This window comes from Lepidochelys kempii, chromosome 1, assembly GCF_965140265.1.
Source record: "Lepidochelys kempii isolate rLepKem1 chromosome 1, rLepKem1.hap2, whole genome shotgun sequence".
Lineage (NCBI taxonomy): Eukaryota > Metazoa > Chordata > Testudines > Cheloniidae > Lepidochelys > Lepidochelys kempii.
This window is the reverse complement of record NC_133256.1, coordinates 335892139-335919958: the sequence shown is the minus strand read 5'-3', so window position 1 is coordinate 335919958 and position 27820 is coordinate 335892139. Positions and strand designations below refer to the sequence as shown.

Below are 27820 nucleotides of genomic sequence, written 5' to 3'. Positions count from 1 at the left end.
TGTAGTCTGTAATGGAACGTGTGTGTGTCTGTAGGGTTAATGTAGGAATGAACTTTTCCATCTAGGATTCCAAGTTAGTTAATACATAGTCAAACTTTCTGAATTCACATTGTACATTAGTTTTGGTCAAACATTGTCTAACGGCTGCATGACAAAAGCCAAAGGGCTGCGCTTAATTCACATGTAACTAAGCAGATTGCAGCCACCTTCTTCTTTACTAGCCATGTGTATCCTGCAGGGACTACAGGTCCCAGCATACGTTTCATCTTGAAGCAAGATGCAGGTTGCTTGGTTCAAGGCAGAACAGTGCATGTTAGGACCTGTAGTCTCCAAGGGCTACAGAGCCATATTAAGGATTTTGGAGGCTGCAGACCAGGGGTAGGCTTGTGGGCTGTACTTTGGCCACTCATACTGTACACATGTCCAGTGGTCATCATTAAAATGTCACTGACAGCGATCCAGATCGCTTGGTAACTGGCCATAAGCGAAGAATATGCATTTCAATATGGCTAAATGTAAACGTATAATCTAGGGAACAAAGAACATAGGTCATACTTACAGAATGGGGGGCTTTTATCTTGGGAAACAGGGACTCTGAAACCGATTTGTGGGTTGTGGTGGATAATCAGCTGAGCTCCCAGTGCAATGTTGCGGCCAAAAGGGCTAATGCGATCCTTGAATGCATAAGCTCTGGAATCTCAAGTAGGAGTAAAGAGGTTATTTTACTTCTGAATTTGGCACTGATGCAATTCTGTTGGAATACTGTGTCCAGTTCTGGTGCCCACAATTTAAGAAGGGTGGTGAAATATTGGAGAGAGTTCAGAGAAGAGCCAAGAGAAAGAGTAAAGAATTAAAAAATATGCCTTATAGTGACTGAGTTCCTTAAGTCTATCTATGTAGCTTAACAAAGAAAAGGTTAAGGGGTGATTTGATTACAATCTATAAGTATTTACATGGGGAACAAAAAGTTAATAATGGGATTTTCAGTCTAGGTGAGAAAACTTCCAGCCATTGGATTATATTAAAGTAGAAAAATTCAGACTGGAAATAAGGCGTACATTTTTAGTAGAGAATAATTAGTCATTGGAACAAGTTAAAGGGTCATGGTGTAGTCTCCACCACTGACAGTTTTGAAAACCAAGAGTGGATGTTTTGTAAAAGCTCTGCTCTAGGAATTATTCTGGGGATGCTGTATGGCCTGTGTTACACAGGAGGTCAGCCTATATGATCACAATGGTCCCTTCTGGCCTTGGAACTTATGACTTTCTCCAGTTCTTAATGGGCACATTGCTATAAAGCATTTCCATCACAAAACTATCAGTACAACAGCAGCAGGGACTGGCAGGCTCAGAGAAGCCAATAACTGAATTGGCCATGAACTACCTTCTCAGTCTTAGAGGTGGAGTCCCTCCAGATCAGGGTAGAATCATGCTGGTGAGAGATTGAGGGAGTGATATTTGCACTGCCCGACTAAGGCATACTTCTTCCAGAGATGTGTTCCTTTTAGAAGAATATTTGGAGAGATGCATTAAAACCCTCTTAGCCAGTTTAGAATTCCAGCTTAAAAAGGAAAAGAAAAATCCCTTCTGAACTCAATCAAGTCTTGTCCAGCATTAGGATAAAGTCTGGGCTAGCCCTTAGAGAGAGTTTTCTGTGTGACTCGTTCCAAGTGCAATTCAAAGCGCAGTGCCCTTTTCATACAGGTGCATTCTGAATGGTAAGCAGAGTTTTTAAAAGGATCAGCTTTCAGCTATGGAAAGCATGTCCCTGGCCCCCAGACAGTTTCTCCCAGAGCCTCAACAAACCCATTACAAAGCAGACCATTCCCATATGAAAACAGTGAGCACAAAGACAAGGACACTTTTATTTGCCCCCCCCACACACACACTTTTATTCATGTATATGATTTTTATTCATTTTCTTAAAGATATCCTAGACACTTGGATATTTGTTTGTGCTTTGGTAAGAAGCATTTTTATTATACTACTGCCACCTCAGCTTTCTCACAAGCCCCAATATCCCCATTCAGCAAAACAATCCTTTGCCCCTTTTTTCCTTTCTGCAAAAATTGTGTAATACTTTCACATCGTGCTATTAATTAATCCCTTGGAACAGGCAGGTCTAGAGAGCCCATCATTAGCACTGTGCATTAGCATGTCAAGCCAGAAAATCCTGGTACCAGAGGGTTAATTCCAAATCACAGTGGATTTTCCTATGGAATTACATGTTATATCCACGCTAATACCAACTAAGTTCCTGATTAATATTTTCGGCACATATACCAGCAATTGCATTTGATTTGTCAGTGCACTTATATTGGACAGGAGCCGTATAATTAAGGGAAGGCCCTCAACGCTTTTAATTTTTCATTTTATAGAAAATGCTGTGGGAGACTTCAGCAGAAGTGTATAGTGCATTATCCTTTGGAGTGTATTACTTCCACAGTATTTCCCTTGCAATCCTATGTTCTCTGTGTGCGGGTGAGAAGACCATTAGCATTTCATCAAGGAATTATTTTAACCAGGAAGACCATTCCTCACTTACGCACATGGACAAGATTCAGAGCAGGGCTTCATCAACTTCTTAACCCTGATGAAAGCAAAGTGTTGACCAAAAGGTCAACTTTTAGGAGCTAATGCATGTCACCATTGCTCATGGGCTTAAAGGGAGTATGGCAATTTTCAACAGCTGTGGATCTACTGCTTAATATTCTGCAGGCATTTGTGCATTTTTAAGTGATTAGAAGCTACTACTAGGAGTACGGGGTTCCTTGGTTGAAGCTCTGAGTAGTCACAGAGGTTCTTCTTCCTCTTCCCCTCCATGTAACTACATGTTTTGGAGCAGATCCTCAGCTGGTGTAAATCAGCGTAGCCCCATGGAGGTCAACCATTATTCCCTGTATGACAGAGGGCTCAGCTATGCCTCGGTTGAGGCTGAGGTGCATCTGGAATGAGGTGGTGGCATAGGGTGGGGAATGCTGGTGGGAAGAGGCATTACATCCCCATGGTGCTTCTGGGGGATGCAGGGCAAGGTGTACTTTATTAGATCTGAGGCACCACTGTGGCACGCAAGAAACAGACATCGTCCCACCTACACCCTGCCCAGATGCTCCCCACACTAGCGATGCTAATGGCTTCCACCTCCATTGTGCAGGTGGAAGGCAGGTTATGCCTCTAGCCGCTGCCTGACTTTACTACAGGGTGTCGGAAGGAAAGCTTGCTCCCTCCTGCTCTCTCTCACTCCCCCCCATACAAAACACCCAAATAGGGGCATAATTTCACCCGAGGACCAGATCCTCAACTGGTGTAAAAATCAGGGTCACTCCATTGAGTCATGGAACTACATCCATTTAGAACAGCGGAGGGGTTTGTGCCAAAGCGAGACAGTGATCGCTGTAAGGGCTTCAGTACCAGTGGTTACATTAGGAGGGTTGCCATCATCATAACAGGTTGAATGCTGAATCAAATGAAAGGCCCACAACTAGTTACGATCTTGTTCAAATTAGGCAAAAATCTGGCCTATGTGAAGGTGAAGTGAGGGTGACAGAGAACCCTCAGGTGAGTGGCAAGATGTGAGAGGTCTGATATTTGTATAATAATGCTCCTCCTCCCGGTAGCACTACACCTACTCCACTTCTTTCTGCCTTCCAGCTGCATATGTCTCTAAGTATTGCCTGTCTCTGGGAAGCAGCACACATGCCAGACATTTCTGGAGTTGGAGGATAAGTACTGAATTTATCTTTTATGGAGCAGAAGAACAGATAAATTCCATCCAACATATGTAAATGACCAGAGTTCAGATTTGCTTCTGGGGAGGTTTAACTGGTAACTCAGTCTTTCGCCAAACATTTTTAAGATTTATAGTTTTTAATGTATAATCTTTACCCCCCCCCCCCCACCCACAGACATGGCACTTTGGGGTATTCACTACTGTGTCAGGAACTCAGCAGCCTGTTGTACTCACTACACCTAAAACACTGTCGTTGTGGTATATACCCTATACGGGGCATGTCATACATCACTGGCAAACTAAATTCAGTGATCATTAATATTCTTGTATGATGTATGTACCATGTGTACAAAGTTATTGATATGGGCTAGAGTTATGCATTGCTTGCCAAATACATTAAGAACATAAGCACAGTCTGCCTAAGACAAATGAATGTGTATTTGCTTTTCTGTGCAACCTGGTCATCAGATAGAGACAATGAAGGGCCATTTATGATTCTACCTACTTTTCTGTGGCTTCCACCACAGTGTTTTAAGGCCACAAATGATCAACAGAATCAATTCTATCCTTCCTTTGATTCAGCCAGTCTCTGGCCAAGTTTCTGCTAGTATAACTCCACTGACTTTAATGGAGTTAAACCAGCAGAGTATCTGCCCATGTGGTGTAATCTCAGACGTTCTGTTGTTTTTACCTCCACTTCCTCCTTCCCTTTATCCTTTGTATCCATGAGAAACACTGCCATACCTTGAATAATTCTTAGTTAATTAGTGGTGCTTCTGCTGGTTGTCTCTGAAGCACCGGAACAGAGTTACTATCCGGTCAAGAATGCCTTTAAAAAAAACCCAACCTGTTCCTCTGGGATAAAGCTGTAGACTAAGCAAAAAAATATATTTAGAACGCCAGAAGAGCTCATCATAGATTATAGAACAATGAATAAAGGTCACATTTTCTGCTTAATCTCCTTGACATTTTACCTTGGTAGCAAAATTGTGCATGCTACTTAGAAAACTAGCACTCAAGGTAGTGAATACCACCAGAAAATGTGTGTGATTCAATAAAGACAGAATAACCACTATTGTAGAAAGATTAAAACGTCTTTTTAAAAAACTAATATACAAAATAAGTCGGGTTAGTTTTAGAAAGATTTGTCTACTGTCCCACCAAGTTACTGTAAACAAACTAGTCCACTGAATGCATCCGATGAAGTGAGCTGTAGCTCACGAAAGCTTATGCTCAAATAAATTGGTTAGTCTCTAAGGTGCCACAAGTACTCCTTTTCTTTTTGCGAATACGGACTAACACGGCTGCTACTCTGAAACTAGTCAGATATAGGCTTTTGTATGGAATACTATAGTTTACAAAGAAGTTACTTCAAAGATGGAAGGCCACATATGCAAACTCCACCATAATCACTTCAGCCATAGGAAAAACAAAACAACAACTATTTACTTATACTTTGGAAGAACTAGGACATTTTTTTCCCTTGATAAAACTATTAACATCTGCTCACACATCACTATCAGGTAGGGGGTACTCCCAAATACAGCTGGGCAAATAATGGCTGTTTTGGTTTACTGGCAGTTCCAAATCGAAATAAAAAAAACGTTTGATTTCAGGTCAAACAGAAAATGAACGATTTTCTAAATTTCTGGCAAATCAAGAAGTTGAAAAAAACTTTTTGAATCATTTTGTAACTTGACATTTGTATTGATCTGGGGCATTTTTGGCAAAAGCGAAGGTGGACACAATTTGTGAAACGCAGGAAGAGGAGTAGCTTGCCTGTAGCCCAGAGGTTAAGGTACTCTCTTGGCAGGCAAGAGCAGGGGTTCACTTCCTGCCTCTATCTGATGTGGAGAAGGTGTTTAGAGCTGGGTCTCCTACGTTGCAGGAGAGTGCCCTACCTACTGGGCTATCATTCAACCTCTCCTACTGAAGCTGTTCCTGCTCCACTGGCTATTTAGATATAGAAAGTGGAACTTGAACTTGGGACTTCTACATCTGAGGTGCATGTAGCCTGACCAGACAGCAAGTGTCAAAAATCGGGACAGGAGGTGGGGGTAAGAGGTGCCTATGTGAGAAAAAGACCCCAAAATCGGGGCTGTCTCTATAAAAATTGGGACATCTGGTCACCCTAGGTGCATGCCCTTTGTCTCTATGGCCTGGTGGTCCTCTCTCTTGTCCTGGCCCAATGATTATTCATGGTTATTCACATTGGCCATTCACGTGCAATCTTAATTCGGTGCCCTTGTGCATACATATTATGATGCAGTCTTTCATTACAATCACAATCTCATACTAGCTTTCCATTTTGGGTTGAAAATTTTCCAAGGGTAACACTTCCTGTTTTCTAATCACCACAATCCACCACCAACTTCTACTTGCTAAGGGGCCTGGAGCTGGCTGGAGAAGATGCAAAACTGGACAGAGCTGGCAGGAACAGGAGTGAGATTCGGGCATTGGGGAGAAATATCCCTTTATCACATCTCTTGGGGAGCTCATGCCTCCTCTGGAACTCCTAATCTCCACCCTAAACACCAGGTTGATTCCCCATTTGAGTCTATTTCCCCTACCAGCATGAGGGGACAAAATTGTACTAACAGATTTTCTTGTACTGATGGGATGTCTTAATTAAAGCCCTGATCCTGATGCCACTGGGGTTGATAGCAAAACTCCCACTGACTTCTGTGGGAGCAAGGTCGGGCCTAAGAGATAATAAATTGTGTGCAACTCTGCTTTGAAACAGTTGTATTGTGGGAAACCACATAGTCCAAGACTATCCCCCCCCCCCAATAGATGTACACATGTCAACCACTGAGAAGGAAAAACAGCAGTGGAAAAAGTATTGTGCTTAAATCACCCGTACATTCACAAAGGAGGGTGTGGTGGGACAGTGCCCCACCCCCATGCCAGATTGGGCTACAACAAGCCAGAGCATCTGCGCAAGGCGGCAGCCAATCAGGGAGGGCCTGTTAGAGAGCCAATCAGGGCCAGTATTACAACTAGCCAATCAGGGCTAGGCTAGGCCCTATATAAAGGCCGCCCAGGAAAGCAGTAGGCAGTCTCTCCCAGGCCTTCAGAGGGTGAAGATCTGTCTCCTGTGTGAGGAGACTAGCACCAGGGACAGTGCAGGGGACTCCTGTTGGGTACCTGCTGGGCTGGGGGCTCTGAGAAAAAGGGACTAGCCGGTGCAAAGGGGCCAAAGGGGAAATGGCCCAGGGAGAGAGATGGACAAAGGGAGAGAAGGAGGGCAGGCAGGAAGGCTGCCGCCAAAGGGTCCCTGGGTCAGGACCCAGAGTAGAGGGCGGGCCTGGGTCCCCCCCCTTGTACTTCCACTTGGCTGTTAGGAGTGGCCATCATGGACTGCACCAGACCCCTGCCAAAAGGGGTTAGACTTTGGGGTGTAGTTGGCTACTGTGGCTGGGGCAAAGAGAAGGACTACTGATAACACCAAACCCGGGGGTGAGACCAGAGCAGTGGGCACTGCCAGAGGGCAGTGTCCTGAAGAGGATGCTACAAGCTGGGAGCAACGCAGGTAGAGATGCCAATCTAGGGTGAGAGCTGGATGGGACACCACTGGCAGAGGGACCTCCACATGAACTGAGCTAATTCCCAGAGTGAACAGCAGGAGGTGCTGTGCTGCTGAGTCCCCACCCCGTCACAGAGGGTCACCCCCAACGTATTAATTTTATACTTATAGTTGCAGTCCATGTGTAGGAAGGATTATCTAGTGGATAGAAGATGGGACTAGGACTTGAGACCTAGGTTTAATTCCTGGCTCAGTTACAAACTTAACCAAATACTTTAGTTCCCCATTTGTAAAATGGGGATAAGATACCGCTTTTGTACTTGATAGTCATGTGAGGATTATTATTACTACTAAGGTGCTAGGGTCCATCTCTGCCCCCATGCACCTCCTTGCAGCACAGAGCCCTGCCATAGCTACTCTGCCTCAGTTTATCAGGTGTGGTTTCCAGCCAGGCTTCTCTTCTCAACGGAGAGCAGTTTATCTGTTCTCCTTCCTGGTCAGCTACAACTGCACCAGCTCTCCCCTTTTCATCCCCCTTCCTACAGGCCTGCCACCCACAGGTGTAGCAGGCAGGGCTGATTGCAGTGAGCACAATTCATTAACCTTTTCAGCCTATGTGGGGTTTATATAGCTCCATCAGAGGGTGATGTAATAAGGAGATAGATAAAATTCAGTGAACTTCTAGTGCTTGTTAACTTTCCATCTCACCCAATCCATTTCCAAGGACCACAAAACATTACAGGCAAGACTGCGCCATCCTTACTTATGCAGAGTATACCTCAGATATTCCTAGTGGATCAGATCGCAGAGCCCTTACTCACCTGAGTAGTCCCACTGGAACCACTGGCAGGGAATTTCTATGGCATCAGACAGGATTCCCCTTATCCAACCTGAATTAATCTCTTCTTAATAAAGTCTGCTTTTTTAAAAAACTCACTTCTACAATCTTACTCCAAACCCAGCAATTCAGAGATCCAGCCTTAGATGAAACACTAATGTTTTCCCTTTTAATTAGCTCACTGCTTTAAATCACCGGGATTGACTGAGCATGTAATTAGGGAAGATCTACCTGAGAGACTGCCTCTACCTTTGTGCAATGCTGTGGCAGATGCAATCCTCCCAAACACTTGAGCTAACAGCCCATGGTATAGAAGAGGGGCTGAGATCTGGACACTCTCAGTGAGAAGACCATGGCTAAAGATCTAGCTTCTTGCCTTGGTTCATTGGAGCTGGGATTTGCTAGTTTATGACCTGCTGCAAAAGCAATCTGTTTTCTCATGCTTTTCCTGTACAGGAAGACTGAGGGGAAGGACATTCAGTAGAAATAGAGGGTGATTATGCTGGAAGCTATGAAGTGAAGTAGTCTTTCATGGCAGCTGGATGATGTGATTATGCCTGGGCTATGAAGGTGATTATGCTGGGTCTGGCAAGACTTTTGGAAGTTTGGTTTTTTAAGAAGATATTTTAATTGCAGTTTGTTAAAATGTGGGCCTTAAAATTGTAACATGCTTAGAGATTGTGATAAATGCAATGGACGTTCAAGTTTACTGATATACACAGACATGCTTTGGGATTAAAGCCTATATAACACACAAAATTAGGGTGACCAGATGTCCTGATTTTATAGGGACAATCCCAATTTTTGGGTCTCTCTCTTACATAGGCACCTATTACCCCCACCTCCTGTCCTGATTTGACGCTTGCTATCTGGTCAGCCTACACAAAATCCTAGAAATGTTGGGCTGCTAGAGACCTCAAGAGGTCAGCTAGTGTTCCCGTCCCCGTCCTCGGGCCTGCATGCTGAAGCAGGATTAAGTATACCTACACCTTCCTTGACCAGTGTTTGTCTGTGTGCGCACACACTCAAAAAGCCAGTGAAACTATTATGAGGCACATGCTCAGATAGCATAAATCTGTTGAGTACCCTTGAAATCCCTGGAGCTAAACCAGGGGTCTCAAACTCAAATGACCACAAGGCCACATGAGGACTAGTATATCGGCACGAGGGCCGCACCACTGACCTCCTCCCCACTGCTGCCCTGGCTCCACCCCCACTCCACCCCTTCCATGAGGCCCCGCCCCTGCCCCACCTCTTCCCAGCCCCCATTCCAACCCCTTCCCTGAAATCCGCACCCCAACTCTGCCCCCTCCCTGCCCCCAGGGGGTGGAGGAGGGGTGCAGGGTGCAGCAGGGGGCTCAGAGCAGGGGGTTGGGGTGCAGGAGGGGTGCAGCAGGGGGTCCAGGTGCAGGAGGGGTTCAGGGGGCAGGCTCCAGCCTGGCATGTACGAGGGGCAGGGCAGACTCCCTGCCTTCCTGCCCTGCCCCCACAACACTCTGGGAAGCGGCTGGGACCTTGCGAGGAGGGGGGGCACAGGGGTCTGTGTGTTGCCCTGGCTGCGCCTCCAGGCACCACCTCCCGCAGCTCCCATTGGCCAGGAATGGGGCACTGTGGCCAATGGGACCTTCGGGGGAGGTACCTGGGCCGTGTGTTTGAGACCCCTGAGCTAAACTGATTTGCACTAGCAAAGGATCAGGCCCAGTGTTTGTGAAACCTGCATTATGCAAGTACTTTAGTGCATGCCAAGTATTCACAAACAACTGGCTTAAGCACACAGCACTGTGACCTGCCAAGAATTTCCTTCAGCATGACCTTACAGCCCAGAGAGCTGTGCAGTCAGTTTTCCTCCATAGATCAGTGCTTTACTATCATCATGAATGGACCATCATTTTTCCCGGCATAATCTTCCTCTTAGCTTTCCGTTTTACAGCTGTACTGACTTTAAGACCATTCACAACTGATACCTATGTAACCTTATGATTCATGTCTCACAGTGGGAAGAATTTTAATTCTTTATTCGCAGACAGGCAAACATGGTAAACTGCTTACTGAAATGACTAGGGTAGGTAGCCGTTCAGCGAGATCCTTCACCACTTATTGAAAAGCCTTGAAGCCTCTACATTGTACAGTAAGCTAACTGGATATGCAACCATGTGTCCTACCCTTGTCGCTCTTCCTCTTTTGTGTGTTCCATACCCTCTTATTACATCTTGTTCTTATTTAGGGCTAGATTAGATTACTCTTGCTTTAGCTTCACAGTACCTGAATCTAGTCCTAGTGACTTCCATAGGACTATTAGTTGAGTGAGGTGCTAGTCAAAGCCAGTAAGGTATCAGATTCGGTGGGGAAATCTGTTCCCATAGAAACCAATGTCAAAATTCCAGGGGCCAAGATTTCACCCTGTTTTTTAGCTAGAAAGCTCTTTGAGAAAGGGATTGGTTTGTCATGGGTTTGTCCCGCCCCACACAACTGGGATCTTTTTCAATATAAACAACCATCTCTACCAGCAGTACAGCGGCCCAGTTCCCACCCAAGATATGCAGCAGTGGTTTACTATATATTCTAAACAATGCACGCTTGCTGACATTGTGCCCAAGTGCAGTAGCAGTTCAGACATTCAGATACAATACCATGCTGCACTGATACAAAGCAGGATTGGGGAAGGAAAAGAAAAACCCACCTTGTAATTTGATTTTTTTCCATTTTTTAAAACGTGAAGCAAAACCAATTAGGTAACACTATATTGACTGAAGAAATGTTATGAAATAGACACCACCTCCCCTTTTTATATTCTACTCGTACTTTAAAATGCACCCTAACTTTTCTATAGGAAAGATCTATTCAAATATGAAGCTAAATTCTGCTTTTGGTAACACCCATACAACACCTACATGTGTAACACTATGATTAATAAAGACAGACCTAGCTCTTCATTATTTTTTTGAATTATACTTTACTATCTACCATGTCAGCACATCTCACACACAGCATCATTAACCCCACAGTGAGAGACAGAGGCATCCTTCTAAGTTGTTATACAGAATATTGTACTACCCTCAGATATTACTGACACTTTGCAGATCACCTACTATATCTTATATATGGATAACATACCTGGTGGCAGGGGGAGGAGTTTAGAGCTTTGGATGCTCAATGCCCATTAGAAGTTAGTGGAAGCTAGATACTCAAATCCCTTAGGTGACTGAGAAAATTCCACCCTCTGTACACTAACAGTGCCCAATTTTCATAGGTAGATAGCTAAATAGGTCACCCAAATTTAGATGTACAAGTGCCCCTTTATTATGTGATTTGAGTTTCCAATGGAGCGATGTGCATGTTCTGTCGGAAAACTGGGCCCACATGGCGACCCGTCAATGTTAATACGTCATGCAGAAGTTACGTGAAGGATTCCCATATATTGTATTACAACATTCATGTAATTCTTAAAGATAGAATAAAAATGCTTAACCCCGATTCACCGGGGCACTTATGCACATGCTTAACTTTAAACACATGGGCAGTCCCACTGAGGTTAAAGTTAAGAACACACTCAAGTGATTTGATGGATTGGAGCTTTATAGAAAATTTGTTAGGACAAAAAAAAATGCACACTAGAGCTTCTCTATTGTTTCTGAAAACTTCATTTTTCAGTTCACATCAAGAGGAGACAATAAAAAAAAATACAGTTATCAGACACCCAAGACCTCTAACTACTGAGTAGAGCTGGCTGGGCATTTTCTACTCCAGAAGTCCCCCTCCCATTTCCCTCCATCAATCTCAATGGCCCAGTGACTCCACCATCCAATGGCTGTCAAAGTAAGGCAGAACATGGGCGCAATATCTTCCAGGGCTTATCAACATTGCTTCATAAGGAATGAACTTATCTATAGAATACACAAGGGGTAATTCAACCACTCAGAAGGAGTGATCTAGTGGTTGAAAAATAAAGAGTCTTTAATGTAGCCCCAAGAAAGGTTCAACAAAAAACAGTAACACCATGGGAATTTGCTAATCCCAAGAACCTATAATAAACAGATAAAGTTAATAAGATTCAATAATAGAGACCAGCCCCATTGAGAGCTCTATCTAAACATTGCACACAGTATTTATTGAGTTCCCTAGCTGAATTCTCTGTATACAAAACACTAAAAATTCATTATCTCTAGATGCAATGCTTAGTCAATTCAATGGTAATTAATCTCCATTTACCCTCTGCATACATTTGTGAACAGATGAAAAGTTCACTCAAAAGTTTTCAGTCAGTCCAAAGAAAACATATTGTTTTGATAATTCCCCCTCCCCCTTTGCAAACCCATGCTTCCCCAGGAGAAAAATAATACAGTTAGCCAATTTTGCATGGTTCAAGCCAGGTGCTCATTGCAAATTCAGTAGCATACATTGGCATGTGTTAGTTGCACAGAAACTGAAATTCTTATGCCAGTATAATTCACTGAAGGCAGCGCATTGAGGATTAAGGAGAACTGTTGAGTGCTTGAGGATTATAAAACAAATCAAAAGGGAGTGTCTAGTTATATTTATACATTTCTTCCTTCTTTTAAAGACCAGCTTTATTCCATCAACTTCCTAATCTTTTAAGGTGGTATGTTGCATCACCATTGTATGTGTTCATTTGTTAAGATTTCTATTAATAGTATTGTATATGTTAAGAAAGGCAAACCATGCTAGGCAGAACAAAGAATCCAATTGATATGTGCTGGTAATATTTAAAGTCATAATTAAGTCTGATTATCCTAGAGTGGTAGTGTATCACTCCCTTATTTTAAGTCATGTGAAATATAACCATCAAACACAAAAATGCAGTCAAGGTGCATAGGTGCATTCCACTTAGCTGCCTTAATTTTAATTTACCATCACACTACTCTACTTTGCCTTAACCTTACTCATATTTATGTGCCATTTAGGCAAATTTTAAGGTATAAATGCATTAAGCATCCATGATTTACCCTGGTGAAGTCTATTACATGGTATACTGCAATTACTGTTTGATGTCCAAATTACCGCAAATATTTTTAAGTGTTGCTAAGTTATTAAGTAACCACGCTATACAGAAACCTAGCATGCTTCAGTGACCAAATGGATCAACATTTTATGGAATCTGAAACTCAGATATAACTTCCATGCAAAATAATAGACTGAAGTGTCACGTAGGAGCATAGCATTAGAAGAGAAAAGGAGGACTTGTGGCACCTTAGAGACTAACAAATTTGAGCATAAGCTTTCGTGAGCTTCAGCTGTAGCTCATGAAAGCTTATGCTCAAATAAATTTGTTAGTCTCTAAGGTGCCACAAGTCCTCCTTTTCTTTTACGGATACAGACTAACACGGCTGCTGCTCTTTGAAACCTGTCACTGGAAGAGTGTTTCTAATCTTCAAATTAACAGAATCTCATTCACAGTAAGGCCCCTTTACTCTTTTCTAACAGCATAAAGAAAGGTGTGAATGCAGTTTACATCACTTTTTGGCCCCTTCACCCTGCCAAAGTACTGTAAAAGGGACTTAGTGTACCTAAGAAGCAGGCCTATTGCTTTTAATTATCCATGTGGACAAATGAGTGTTCTGTGTGGGTTTGTTTTAAAATGCCCTCTCTAGATTTGAGCATTTGAAATAGATCTGCACGTGACTTCAGGAAATGGAAAGTTAAATTTTTAAAGCAAATGTTCATTTGCACCTCATCATAATGCAATGGAAAAATTCTAGTTATCTGCATTTACTGTCAGATTTTATTTTGTGAGGTAATTGTATTTATATTCAATTCTCTATTAGGCAAGGACTTCGGAGAGAACATAAGTGAATTAAAAATATATCTTGAAGTAATTTTTACATTGCTTTTGCACACAAACCTAAATATAGACTCTGACCTTTGTTACATGGTGTTACTCTGGAGTAATTGCATCTTGGAGCTTCCATGGAGAAACTCCAAATTTACTCCAATTTAACCAAGTTCAGAATCTGGCCTTATACCTTCAGTGCAGTTACTCTGGCACCAATATAAACAAAACAGCGATCTGTCTTTAAAGGGGTTACTCTGGATTTACACCAAGATAATTGAGATCTGAGTCTGACCCTTAGTATTCTATCAGAACACAACAGGACCGAGAGGTCTGGGTCTAAATTCCCACAGATTCCTCTGAAGGAGCAATAAATAACCTTGAAGACATAATTGTCACAATGAAGTCTTATTAACAGTATTACTATTAAATTCCAGGTTTCAGAATAGTATATATATCTACTCTATGTTCCATTCTATGCATCCGATGAAGTGAGCTGTAGCCCAGGAAAGCTCATGCTCTAAAAATTTGTTAGTCTCTAAGGTGCCACAAGTCCTCCTCGTTCTTTTTATTAAATTCCAGCTGCATTTATGATGCAAGTTAGATTGACAAGCCGAATATATGGCTAGGGGGCCAGCCCACTGGCATTAAATTTCCAGCTCTTTTACTCTATCATTTTTATAGCTGTGTGTGCATTTACCATAAATGATACTGCAGGTGTGGATATTAGTCAAATCCAAATGTAATTCCAACCTTAGCCTGATAACGCACCAATACCATGGTGCCTTGCCTAAGGCGAGAATTTCAAAAGGGTGGATACAGGAACACACAATGGAAACATCACCCCAAACGTTACCGACTTTCCCTCTGTGCAAAGGAAGATGCGGTTGTCAGTCTTTGAAATCTTGTTGCAAATACGTCTGATTAAAAAACACGTTAGAAGAACTAAGTGAAATGGACATATCCACCTTTAATCATAGTAAGTGCAGATGTCTGACCCTAAATTACCATGTGAATCTTTCGTTTTCTCAAATGCCGTCAGCAACATTGTTTTATCACGCCCAGCAGAGGGGATACACTAACGCGAACAAGGAATGGGGATGCCCCGATTGGTTTCCCCATTCCCAAGTTACCATGCAAAACAAAAAAGGAGCGAGACAGTGATACAAACCATCACTCGGATACAGGGTTATGATGTAGCCCTTTGTTGGCAGTACAGTGTTTTTAATAGTAAAAGCTTGGAAACAGAGGTTTAAAAGTACCCAGTAATGAAGGTAAGAGTATCCGTGCAGAACTCCGGGTAGCAGAAATGGGGGAGCGGGTTTACATCTCTACCCAATCCAATAGTTCGTTCTCTCCCCCGCTCCACACAAACCCTTAAATGGTTTGCACGGGAGACAGTCTGGCTGCTGCCGAGAACTCTCATTCTGTACCAGGTCTCTCAATGCTAAGCTACGGCAGACTGGAGCCGTCTGTGTCGGTAGCGACTGGGTAATGTAGGATCGGGATCCACCACCCCCGTCTTGAAATCTTGAAGGAGAGAGTCCTCCGTCCCCCCTCGTACCCTTTAATCCCACAACAGGGACCAGAGAACACCTTTCTGGCACACCAGATTTTGCAGAACCAACCCCACCCACTGGGCTTTGCCGCCCCCGACTGAATGTCCTTTGGGAGCTCAAAGTCCCCGAGTGGAAGGCGGCCCCGCTAAGGAGAGCGGAGAAGCCGGGGGACCCGCCGGGCAAACCGCTCCTGGAACCCGCAACACTTTCACTTTCTCTTGCAGAGCGTGGAGGCAAATGCCCCGGTCCGTTCCGCACCCGGGCCAAGAGCACGCGCCGGTCCCTGCCTAGGTGGGCGCTTTTCCTCGCCTGGAAAGTGTCGCCCTCCCACCCCCCCGCCCCGCGGGTGGTCATTCAATGGACCAGCGCCCTGGGTGTCTGTACACGCACCCCCCCCCCCCCCCCCCGTACGCGAGAGGCTCAGGTGGGCAACTCCAGTCAAGAGCGGACTGTCTCCCCCGAAAGGAAAACTCGTGGGCAAAGGTCCTCTCCGGCGAGAAAGAGCGACGGGGCCAGGGCTGATCTCCCTTTGCGGCGGCTCGGCTCGCGTCTCCATCGAGTCGCCTTCCCAAGGGCAGTTTTGCAAGAGCCGGGAGACAAAAGCGGAGCGAGTCTCCTGTTCGCCCAGACCGCCCCGCGCCTCCCAGGGTGACAGCAGCTTCCCAAGGCATTAACCAGCCTCCGCCCCTCTCCCCGCGCCTACCTTGGTTCTCATCGGAGACAGGAGCCCTTCCATTGGGGCTGGATCCTCATGCCAATCCGTCCTCCCGTTTAGTTCCTCTTCCCGTCCTCGGTCATTCCCCCATGACCAACAGGGACGCGTCCCTCCCAGCCGATGAGCCGCCCAGCCAACCTGGCGAACTTGAAACCGGCAGCACCGTGGACACTGTTCCTGGTGGCGCTCTCCTCTCGCCAGCCTCCTCTCTGCATAAGCTGCCTGCAGCCAGATTTGTACCGGAGTCGCTGACAAACGCTCCCGGTCTTACGTAATGCGTTCAGCACGGGACAAGTGATCTTAGCCCAAGCCCAGGGATCAGGTCACACGGGACAAGCCTGGAGGGTCCGGGACTCTGCATTGCCTGTGGTAGCATGAGGAGGGTTATTAATAAGCTGAATTTTCTCGCCCCCTTTTGTGTGGCTGACAAGTAACCACGCTCTGGAGTCGCTAAAAAGACGGACAAATGTCACAATTACAGGTGTGGCGAGACAGAAGATTTTCTGGGGTTATTATTTAAACACCATATTCCAGATCCACAGCTTTAAGCAACATGCTCTTCTCAAATACCCTATTCACCACCGCAGGCAGTTCCCCAACAGCTGAGTGCAGCATCAGCTCCGGAGGATGCTGAATACACCCGCCCCTGTCTGTTTGACTCCAGGGTGCTGCTTGTAAATGAAAGACCCAGAGGAAAGAGGATGGGATGAAAGGAACCCAGGGCTCTAAGATTGGAGAGCAGCAGGCCAGCTGCACTTGACGTTTCCCTGTCCTCACTCCATGGGATCATGTCCTCATTAGGGAAAGGCAGGATGATTTCGTGGCTAAGGCGCTGGATTGAGATCCAGCTGATGCGGGTGAAAGCCCTGACTCTGCCACACACGCTTCCTGTGCGACCTCGGTCAGATCACTCTCTCTCTCTCTGTACCTGCGTTCCCTGTCTGTAAAACATCTCTCTCCTTATTTTCTTTGTGTATTGGAGCTATGAGCTCTTTGGGGCAGGGAATCTCTGTGTGGATCTTCAGTGCTTAGTTCCTCTAGAAGCAACTACAAAAAAAAAAAAAAAAGCAGACACTAAACATAACCCATGCTATTTACTAATATTAGAGAAGCACTAGGAGGTCTAATTGCAATGAGCTCCCTACAAACACATGGTAATACACAATCTATGCACTGAACAGCCCTACTAGAAATCCACCAACAGTGTCACAGGACAAAAGCACCCCAGATCATGCTTCAGGGTCCTATGAACAGAGGACGGGAACGGACCTCCTGCATCAAGTCCAGTGTCTATCACAGGCAATTTAGTCATATAATCCAGTTTATAAATTTATTATAGAGTCTAAGGCCAAAAGGGACCATTGTCATCACCTGACTTCCTGTATAACACAGACCATAGAACTTCCCCAAAATAGTTCTTAGAGCAGATCTTTTAGAGAAAAAAAACCCAATCCTGATTTTAAAATGGTCAGTGATGAGAATTCACCATGACCCTTGGTAAAATGCTCCAATGACTAATTACTCCCATTGTTAAAAATTTACAGCTGATTTCCAGTCTGAATTGGTCTAGCTTCAACTTCCAGCCATTGGATCATGTTATAGCACTCTTTGGTAGAATGAAGAGCCCATTATTAAATATTTCTTCCCCACATAGGTACATATAGACTGTAATCAAGTCACCCATTAGTCTTCTCTTTGTTAAGCTAAATAGATTGGGCTCCATGAATCTACCACTATAATGTATATTTTCTAACCCTTTAGTCATTCTTGTGGCTCTTCTCTGAACCCTCTCCAATATATCAACATCCTTCCTGAATTGTGGACACCAGAATGGGACACAGTATTCCAGCAGCAGTCACACTAGTGCCAAATATAGGGTAAAGTAACCTCTTTTGGCCACAGTGTCACACTGGGAGCTTATGTTCAACTGCTTATACACTACGACCCTCAAATCTTTTCAGAGTCACTGCTTCCCAGGATAGAGTTCCCCATTCCATCAGTATGGCCTACATTCTTTGTTCCTAGATGTATACATTTACATTTAGCCACATTAAAATGCATATTGTTTGCTTGTGCCCAGTTTACCAAGCTATCCTGATCGCTGAGTCAGTGACCTGTCCTCTTCATTATTTACCACACCCCCAATTTTGGGGTCTTCTGCAAATTTTATCAGTGATTTTGTGTTTTCTTTCAGGTTATTGATAAAAGTGTTAAATGGTGTAGGGCCAAGAGCCATTCCCTGCAGGACTCGCTGGAAACACACCCACTCGATGATTCCCCCCCAATTACAACAACTTTTTGAGACCTATCAGCTAGCCAGTTTTCAATCCACTTAATGTGTGCCATGTTAATTTTATATTTTTCTAGTTTTCAAAGTGTCATGTGGTACCAGTCAAACACCTTATAGAGTCCAAGTATATTATGCCAATACTACCACCATTATCAACCAAACTTGTAATCTCATCAACAGAAGATATCAGGTTAGTTTGGCAGGATCTATTTTCCAATCATAGAAGCATCTCAACTTTGATGCTTCTTTGAATATCCAGTAATTTTTTTAGGTTTACTCACCATTACCAGAGTTAGGCCTGAATGAAGCCCCCCCGAATGAAGCTGAACACCCGTAAACTTTGGGAAAGATAGGATGTGAATCCACATACTGACCCAAGCTTTGAAGTTGACCCCTGACAATAGATGAATCAAATCCTCAAACTCCAAAACACCCACAAAGGCTGGGAAAGTTTAGATCATCTGGATCCAAACTCTGTGGTACTGTTTGGTCCTTAAGGACAGCTTGGTCTTGAAATATGCTGAAAGCTCTCAATCCCCTTTGAGGTCAGTGGAAGATAGAAATGCACTCTACACAGGAATACTTAGCATGTTGCAGGACAAAGTCCTAAATCACCATCATACCCTTACATAGAATTAATATGATCAAAGAATACCTTTCTGGTACACCAGTCTTTGCTAGGGGTGTTTAATCAAGAAGTGTATGGTGATCCAGCTGTCTTTATACACCCGTACACTGTGATAAAAGGAGAGTCATTCACAATACAGTAACATTTCAGAGAAGTGGCAACCAGTGATCCTGTCATGCCTGAAATAAATCCCTGTAAAATTTCCTTATGGTGACCTGTATATTCACTATGTCACTAAACAGGACAATAAGATCAGCTGCTGTGTTACATTTTGTGTGCGCGCTGCTCGGGGATCATGTGACCAGCCAGATCATCAGCTGAACAAAAGGTAGTATCAAGGTGTTGCCACGGTGACTTCCCAGCAGTCTGAATTGCTATGGCATTGTAAGAGGAGGGGGGAAAATCCCAGTCACCTACTGTAGCAATGTTGAAACATACCTTATTTTTAGAATGTGCAGCATGTAGAAAACTAATGAATATTTAACGCTGTAAGCGTCTTTCCTGCTTGCTTTTCTTTTCGTGGCTTGTTTGCTATAAATGCAACGTTTGCCTTTAAAAGAGTATGAATTACATTGCGATTATGCTTTTTCTTTCACAGCTTCTTCAGCTTCTCCTGCATTTTGTTAGACTCTTATTAAATAGCACATGCTAACAAATGGAGGCCAAAGCACTACACCCATAGTATCAGCAAAACAAATCCCACATTAGAAGGGAGCAACGTAGTCCTGGGAATACGTTAACAGAACAGGAGACATGGATCTGGAATATATTCCAGGCTCTGCTACTGACTTCCTGCATGACATTAATCAAGTTACTTGGGGCCAAGTTGTGATTTTGAATACAAGTCCATGTAAAAGAGTAAGAGCAGCCCAGATACTCCTGCAGGCCCAACATCCAGGTAGCCTGCGAAAGGGTAAGTGGGAGCTGTGTGCACCTGCTTACTCCTAACTAGAGCTGGCCAACATCTTTTCATTATAAAAAGGGCCATGAAAAAATATTTTGAAACAAATTCAGACAAAAACGAAAAATGTACAGATTTTCTTTCCTCCCCACTCCCTTCTCCCATGCCCCCCTTTTTCAATGGCCAAATGGGAAAGAGTACAGAACCCAAAACCAAAAGCCTGAAAATTCCTATATTTTCATGATACTTTTGAATAATGGGGACAGCAGATGGACATAGATAATGTTGGCTCCACCCCAATACTCACTGGCCAGTGTAGCCAACCTTGTGCATGGGGTGGTAGAATGTGCTACTGATATAGGCCAGCAAACTACCATCTCCCCATCAAACAAGGAAGTAGTGGGGGGCAGTGGGGAACACTGCAACTCAGAGAGGGGTCTTTGAGGTCCAGTGCTACTGGGGATACTCCTAGGGTGACGCAGCTCATGTACTACCCTCTTGGTGAGGACTGGGCCTAAAGTCACAATCGAACCCATAACCTCTGTGCCTCAGTTTCCCTATCTTTAATACTTTGGATAGGGAGTTCTAGTCCTGTGCATTACCCACAAAACTACTGAAGATAGGTTAGACTGACATACAGAAGGTGGTGATATTTTGAGTTCCAGTTTCAGCAGAGGATTCATTTTAAGGTGAAGTTATAAATCCCTCCCCCCACCCTCCAAGTGGCTAGCTGATTCCTTTCTGAACGCCTCTATTAATACAGGTAAAAAAGGATTTTTTGATCAGAAAGGTAAGTCTGTAACAATGTTGTGTTTTGGTCTGTGTTTATTCTAGCCTGTCACTTTCATATAGTCAAATGTGCTTTGTTTACAAGTCATTTGCAGGGTTGTGGCTTTAGTTGTTTTGAGACTGCCAGCACTACAGATGCAACCTGGGGTGCCTTAAAACTAAAGTCAGGTCTACCCTACCGACCTACACAGACATAACTACATTGCCGAGGGGTGTGAAAAACCCACCTGGGCTCGCTCACTACTCTGGATTCCAGTCCAGGGACCCTATGTCTAGGAACTGCAGTCGGCTTGCTCCAGACCACGTGGCTATTTCCCTGGACTCCTTACTTCCTTATTCTATCCTCTGCCCCCTTGGGGTTTACTGGTCCAAACACTCTCCTTTCAGGGAGTAACTATAGGCTACTTCCCTGTAACTTCTTGGCAGACTGTCACCCCAAACTCCCCCATCCCTCTCCCAGGGAGTGACTGTAGACTACTTCCTCTGGAGCTCCTGTCTCTTCTCAGCTTGCTGCTTTCACAGGCTCAACCTGCCCCTGCCCAGCTGGGGTTCCTCACCAATTGGCCTTTGAATCCCTGGTTCTTCCCCAGGTGCTGCCTATCAGGTTAATTTAACCTGCTCTGCCTTGTGTGGGGGTGGACAGCCTGTCCCACATGGCACTGATTTTATGGCAGTCAAAAAATAAAAAACCAACACAACTCTCTTTTTTTGATTGCACCCTTAAGATCTAAATGACCCATTCCTCAGAGTTGTTCCATTCCACCCACAAAGCAATATTACGACTGTTAAAGTCACTGCTAAGATTTTTTTTTTAAAGTGACAGGTCATTTTGGGTGCCCACGTTGGGATGCCAAGCACTTTCTGACAAGCATGACTTTTTAAGTAGGGTTGCCAACCCTCCAGGATTGGCCCGGAGTCTCCTGGACTCGGCATCGTCTTCCTGGTGACTATTGAAAGCAATCCAGGAGATTTTAATAGGATACTTAAGAAAATGACATTACATCGGGGGGGGGGGGGGGATCTCCTGGAATAGCTTCAGTCAGAGTTGGTAACCCTAATTTTAAGAGATCTATAAGTTAGGCACTTAAAAATCACTAGGGACTTTGGAAAAATCTTAGATTAGATGTAAAGATCCAGGCCAACAAATAAAGTAGCTTAAACCAAAGTCATCTTAGTAGTTAAAACTTTTGGCACAAAGGCAGCATAAGAATTATTGGCTCTTTTATCCATTGCCCTCAAAGCAGTTTGATAAAATTAGTCTCCCAACACACCAGTGAGGTAGGCAAGCATGATCATCCCCATTTAATAGATGGGGAAACGGACGCAGAAAAGATTGTCCCATGGCCATGCAATCTGGAGCAGAGAATAAACGGTGGGAGTCATCCACATTCTAGAGCAGGGGTAAGCAGCATTGCCCAGTGGATAGGGCACTGACTGGGAATCAGGACACTTTGGTTCTATTTCAGCTCTGCTACTGGCCTGCTTTGTGATCTGGGTGAGTCTCCTAACCTTTGTCTCAGCTGCTTCTTTTGTAAGATGGGGCTAATGAGACTTACCAGTGTTTTGAGATCTATAATTGAAAAGTGCTAGATAAGAGAGTCAGTTTTCACTATAGCAGAGGAGATGGGCCTCAGGTCTCCTAATTCCCAGTAGGGTGACCAGATGTCCTGATTTTATAGGGACAGTCCCGATTTTTGGGTCTTTTTCTTATATAGGCTCCTATTCCCCCCCCATCCCGATTTTTCATATTTGCTGTCTGGTTACCCTAATTCCCAGCTAGGTGCTATAACCACAAGGCTACCTTCCTGCCTTGTCTCCTGATGAAAAGGTTGCATTGTAAATATGAGTAAAGGTAGATCATAAATGGTAAGTCTCTAAGGTACCACAAGGACTCCTCATTGTTTTTGCTGATACAGACTAACACGGCTACCACTCTGAAACCTGTCACCATGCAAGGCACTGACTTTAGCCTTATGAAGTGGAAATCCATCAACTTCATGAAAAAACTTACATAGTTACAGACATAGGCATCTGATGAAGTGGGTTTTAGCCCATGAAAGCTTATGCTCAGATAAATTTGTCAGTCTTTAAGGTGTCACAAGTACTCCTTTTCTTTTTTCTAAGTACTAGTATAGTTGTGGTCCTGGATGTTATCAAGACATGTATGAAGCCTTTTATTAGCATACAAATTGTATGAATATATATTTTCAGCAGTAAAACGGAGGACTCATTCATGCACTTTGTAATCATCCAGACAGGGCACAGTGTTCAGTGCTATGTATATAGCAACAGACACTAAGTGTGTTTGCATTGCGCGAATGAATCAACACAATGGGATAAAAGAAACTGTTTTTGCAGATAGCAATGTCAAGGACTCCACATCCTTGTCAAGATTTAGGTTAAATTAAATGCCGGTTTTTAAAGCTACATCTCAGGCAAACCACAGCTATTATGCGCTCTGTGAAAACGCTACCTCTGACTATTATGTTCTCTGTAAGAACAGTCTCTGATGTGACTTCCCGCCTATCCTGTAAGTGACAATAAATACTCTCACTGCCCCATGCACAATGCTCAGACAGGAGAGAAAACCTTAGCTCTATATAAGGCAGGCAAGGCATCAAAGAGGAAACCATCAGTATTATATGAGGTATTTGCATGAAAGGAACCTCTCACTGAAATGCTCAATTGTACAGGTAGACTCCTTTCCACCATGGTCGTCAGTGGAAACAGCTTCTTTCACTGGCTGCCTCACCCTGATTTTTAGAAAGACCAAGAAGCTTCCCACACAACATAAACACCTCCACTTTGTGCTTGTTAGGAAAGCCACCACCCCCCCCGTTCTGTTGCTTTCAACGGTTCTTTAGAGAGGCACTGCACGTAGAATGGATTAAAACCTATGAGCAGATCCCTTCTCTTAAACTTCCCTCTCACGCATTTGCCCTGACAGAATCAGCTGCTCAATACAAATCAGAACTGAGCAGCAGACTAAGCTTTTAAAGTGTGACTGTACCTGGAAGAGTGACTCTAACAATGCCACAGAGAACCCAGGATTTATTCCATCACAGCTCCAACTGTGAGCCCTGCTGTGCAGCCAGATGGTCACTCTTAACAAGTCCTGCGCCTCTTTCAGCCTCCACACCCTTCAAATACTTGAAGAATCATGGCATCACCCTGTGTGACCCTAAGAACTGCTCAATGCCAACTAGGAAAGCGGGTTACAAGGATAGCCGGATCGTGGTACATACATTCTGGTTCAACAACGACTGTAATGTAAGATCTTAAATGAAAGCCAGGATCACACTGTTCATTAATATTGTTGTGAAATGTACATACAGATGCTATGTAAAAAAAGTTATGTATGTCTAGTGACACTGTTCCTAAAGTCTGAATCAAGGCAGGGCTGATAAACAGGTTTCTGCCAGACAAACGTTGTCTATTCACCTGTGAGTGTTCAATGGATAAGAGGCTGACTACTACATGGGGATGCCTCAAAGCAGCTTGGGGACTGGGGTGCACCTACTGTTTACCTGCAAGGCAAAGTAAGAGCTGGCATAGCCCAGAACAGATTGTTTGCGTGGCTAACAGACTAGAGGTTTAAGGGAGCTAACATGCAGTAAAGCACAAACAAATCTTCCTGTTGCTGGAGGCGAGATGGGATAAATAAGGTGACTCATGGTCCTGGGCACCCTGAGAACCATCACACCCTGGCACTGGTTAGTCAAACAAAACATTTTGTTTTTTTCCAATTTTTTCTCCAGCCCCTTGGTCATTTGTAGCTCTTCTCTGAATTTCCTCTGCTACCTTCGTGATCTCCTTCTCATAACAAAGAGCCCAGAACAATACAAGGTATTCTAAGCATGGTTTCATTCCTTACTCTGTGATGTGATCCATCTATCTATACACTCCTGCTGCTTTATTGCCATCTTGCACCACAAATTCAGATCTACTTTACTGTGCTCCAAGAGCTCCAAACCTTTCCAAGTAATTCCCTTTTAGGGACGCTCTGCAGCCCAGTTTATTATTTTCCAGATTTTTTTTTGCACTTTTGTAGTTTGAATTTCATTGTATTTAGGGAGAGAGAGTGCAGCTAAGGCAATAGACGGAGACTCAAGAGACCTAGCTTCTATCCCAGGCTCTCCCACAGACTTGCTTCATGAACACGAGCAGAATATTTCAACTCTCCATGCCTGTGTTTCTGGTCTCACCCCTTCACTATCCAAATCGGAAGTTATTGGGACAGGGACCATCTGGGACTATGGGTTTGTACAGTTCCTAGCCTGGTGGCATCCCGATTTCATTAGGAGCCCTCTCTGTGCTACTCTAATACAAAGGCATTTCTGCACATCTTTCTGACCTTCTTAGATCCCTTCTGTCTTTATTGGTGCAATGGGTTGTTTACCAACCTCCCCATTCCTTCCAGGATATTAATCAAGATGGAAAATACTGATCTCTCCAATGCCCCACTAGACACCACCCCAACTAGATGCATTGATGTTTATATTCATAGACTTCATGTCTATCTCAGATGGTTTCAGTCTACACAACTATCCTTACTTTCTTCAAAGCGAATGAGTGAATATTTTAAGTAGGATTTCATGAGGAATTATTATCAAATGCTTTGTTAAAATTTAAGTGCCTGATCTCCTTCCACTGAAGTCAATGGCAAAGCTCACAGAGCAGGATTAGACACTATCTTACATCTACTGCATTCCTTGCATTCACTGAGTCTGTAATTCTATCGGACACAAGGATTAAGGCTGTATACCATGATTTTCATTCGTTATCATAAAAGTGTGCTGATTACTGGTTATTGTTCCTCTTGGTGATAGGAGAACGTTGTGATTTACCAGGGTACAATCCAGACCAACGAGTAGCTGCATCACCCCTATCCTATAATCTTGGGTACCCTTTACAATGCCTTCCTAGTGTAGCCTCCAACCTGGACTGCTCACAAATAGCCTTCAGCATGTAAATCACTCCCAGCTACGTCTGTATATGTGCAGCAGCCAGCCAGCCATACTTGGGCATTTACAAGCCTTAAAGACTACCACAGGGTGACCCCAGCACACTCTCGGATTTCCCCTTAGAAACTTTCATCTTGTACTGCTCCCAGACACTACAAATATATTAAGGCAGTTATTTCTTTAAGGGAATAATATGCACACAACTTGTTACCCCAAATGGAGTTACCCAGACACTTCAACTGGATTAGATAAAACAATAAAACACATCTATTAACTACATAGAGACAGATTTCAAGGGAGTACAAGTAACAAGGCATAAAAATCAGAAATGGTCATAAGAAAAATAGAGGTAAAATACTTACTGGTGCCTAACAAACTATATTAGATGCAAAGCACAGTTTTCTCACCCAATGCTTTCAGCAGTTTTACTGACCAATGTGTTTAGTCAGGACCCATCCCCTATAGTCCAAGAACTGCTTCCTGTCTCTTCAGGTGCAATGAATGCAATAGACAGGGGTGGGGGAGGGGGGTTGTCCCTCTGTTTTATAGTTTCAGTCCCCCTCTTGAAAAACATTTCCAGCTGAGACCCAGGAGACAAGGAGTCTATATCCAAGGGTATTCCCTGCTTTTTTCCCCACCTGTTTCAACTTCCTTTGTTTTCATTCCCTGCTTGTGAGTCTGTTTACTGTTTAAATGCAAATTTAGGCAAGCCCACATTCCTTCTTTTGTTTTGGACAAACCTGACTTCTTCCTGGGCAGGGCTGTGTGGTTTGAAAGATGTGTTATCATCATCATACAAGGGAATCTTATAACTTCAGTTACAGTGTTGCCATAAGAAAAGGAGGACTTGTGGCACCTTAGAGACTAACCAATTTATTAGAGCATAAGCTTTCGTGAGCTACAGCTCACTTCCTCAGATGCATATCGTGGAAACTGCAGGACAATACTGACAAGCAAATGATGAGTTTTCAAATTATGCCTTACAAGGCACACTTTGCAAAGATCATGACAATAGTGTGCAGGGTATGAATAGAGGGGTGTATTCCAAATGTATCTGATCGAGATACTTTCACTTAATATCCATTCCCTGTTTTACTTGGGACAAGGTTCAATTAACAAGAAAATCATTGTTAAATTTATTTGTCCTGTTTTGAAAGTTGGAACCATGCCAGTTTTTCTCCTCCCCTCTCAGTCCTTTGAAAACTTTTCAGCTGTCCTTTATTTTGCAAAGATAATAGCTAGTGGTTCAATAAGTTAATTAGCTAATTCACTTTACAGTGTTAAGTCCATGTACCACCTGTATGTGGGGACTGGTGGAATCCAATCTCCCGAAGCATTTCCATACCTGCTTTTAATCTACAGTTACATGTACAAGTTCTTCATTACTTCTTGACTGTCCATCCCTCTTTCCCTTACTTAGCTTATTAAAAACAATTTCAAAGCAGTGGATCATCACCCCCCTAACACACAATTCTGAGCCTAAAATGGGATTAAATAGAATCAAAGTAAGAACATATGTAAGTAGTTTTCTCTCCTATTGATTGAGGGAGGATTTATAGGTTTGCCTTCCACTAGTGCTAAAAGGAGTTATGCAACTGTTTTCCGTAGTTTAGTGCATGTTACATAGAGAATAAGAGCCTGCAATAGCTGCTGTATAGAGGGGCTACTCCTGTAGGACAAGCACTAGAGATTCTGCTTTGATACTGGCAGTCCTAGCTTTGCTTTCCACTGAGGAGCCATGATAGAGGATTGTTACACACATGGATTTTTTTAAAGCATTCATAGGAGCCTGGGTCTAATATAACAGTGTTGCCATACAGTTACCAAAGCTACAATGAGTAAAACTAGGAGGTAACCAGATGCAGGTGGTTAGGGGATTTATTTGTGAGCATTTTATCACTGGTATCCCAGTCTGGTTCACCCAAATACCACTCAAAGCAGTACTTTGAGTCATAGAGAATCAAGACACACCGTGACCAAGCCCATGGCGAACTTTATATTTTCTTTGATCAACTCTACTGATTTATGGGCATGGAATAGTTTGAACATCGTGCTGGCTCAGTGGCATGACTTCCTGAGGGAGGGACTGGTTG

General features: G+C 43.7%; 1 protein-coding gene across 2 annotated transcripts in view; it reads right to left on the bottom strand.

Annotated features, from left to right (window-relative positions):
- Positions 1-27820, bottom strand: part of FRMD4A (FERM domain containing 4A) — a 573140-nt gene that overhangs the window by 405252 nt on the left and 140068 nt on the right. The window contains exon 1 of one of the 2 annotated variants that reach the window (XM_073328720.1): positions 16144-16372. The exons of the other annotated variant lie outside the window; for it this stretch is intronic. Coding sequence (XP_073184821.1) covers positions 16144-16176 — 33 coding nt within the window. The 5' untranslated portion in view covers positions 16177-16372. Of the gene's footprint in view, positions 1-16143; positions 16373-27820 lie in introns of those variants that run through there. 2 annotated transcript variants of the gene reach the window in all.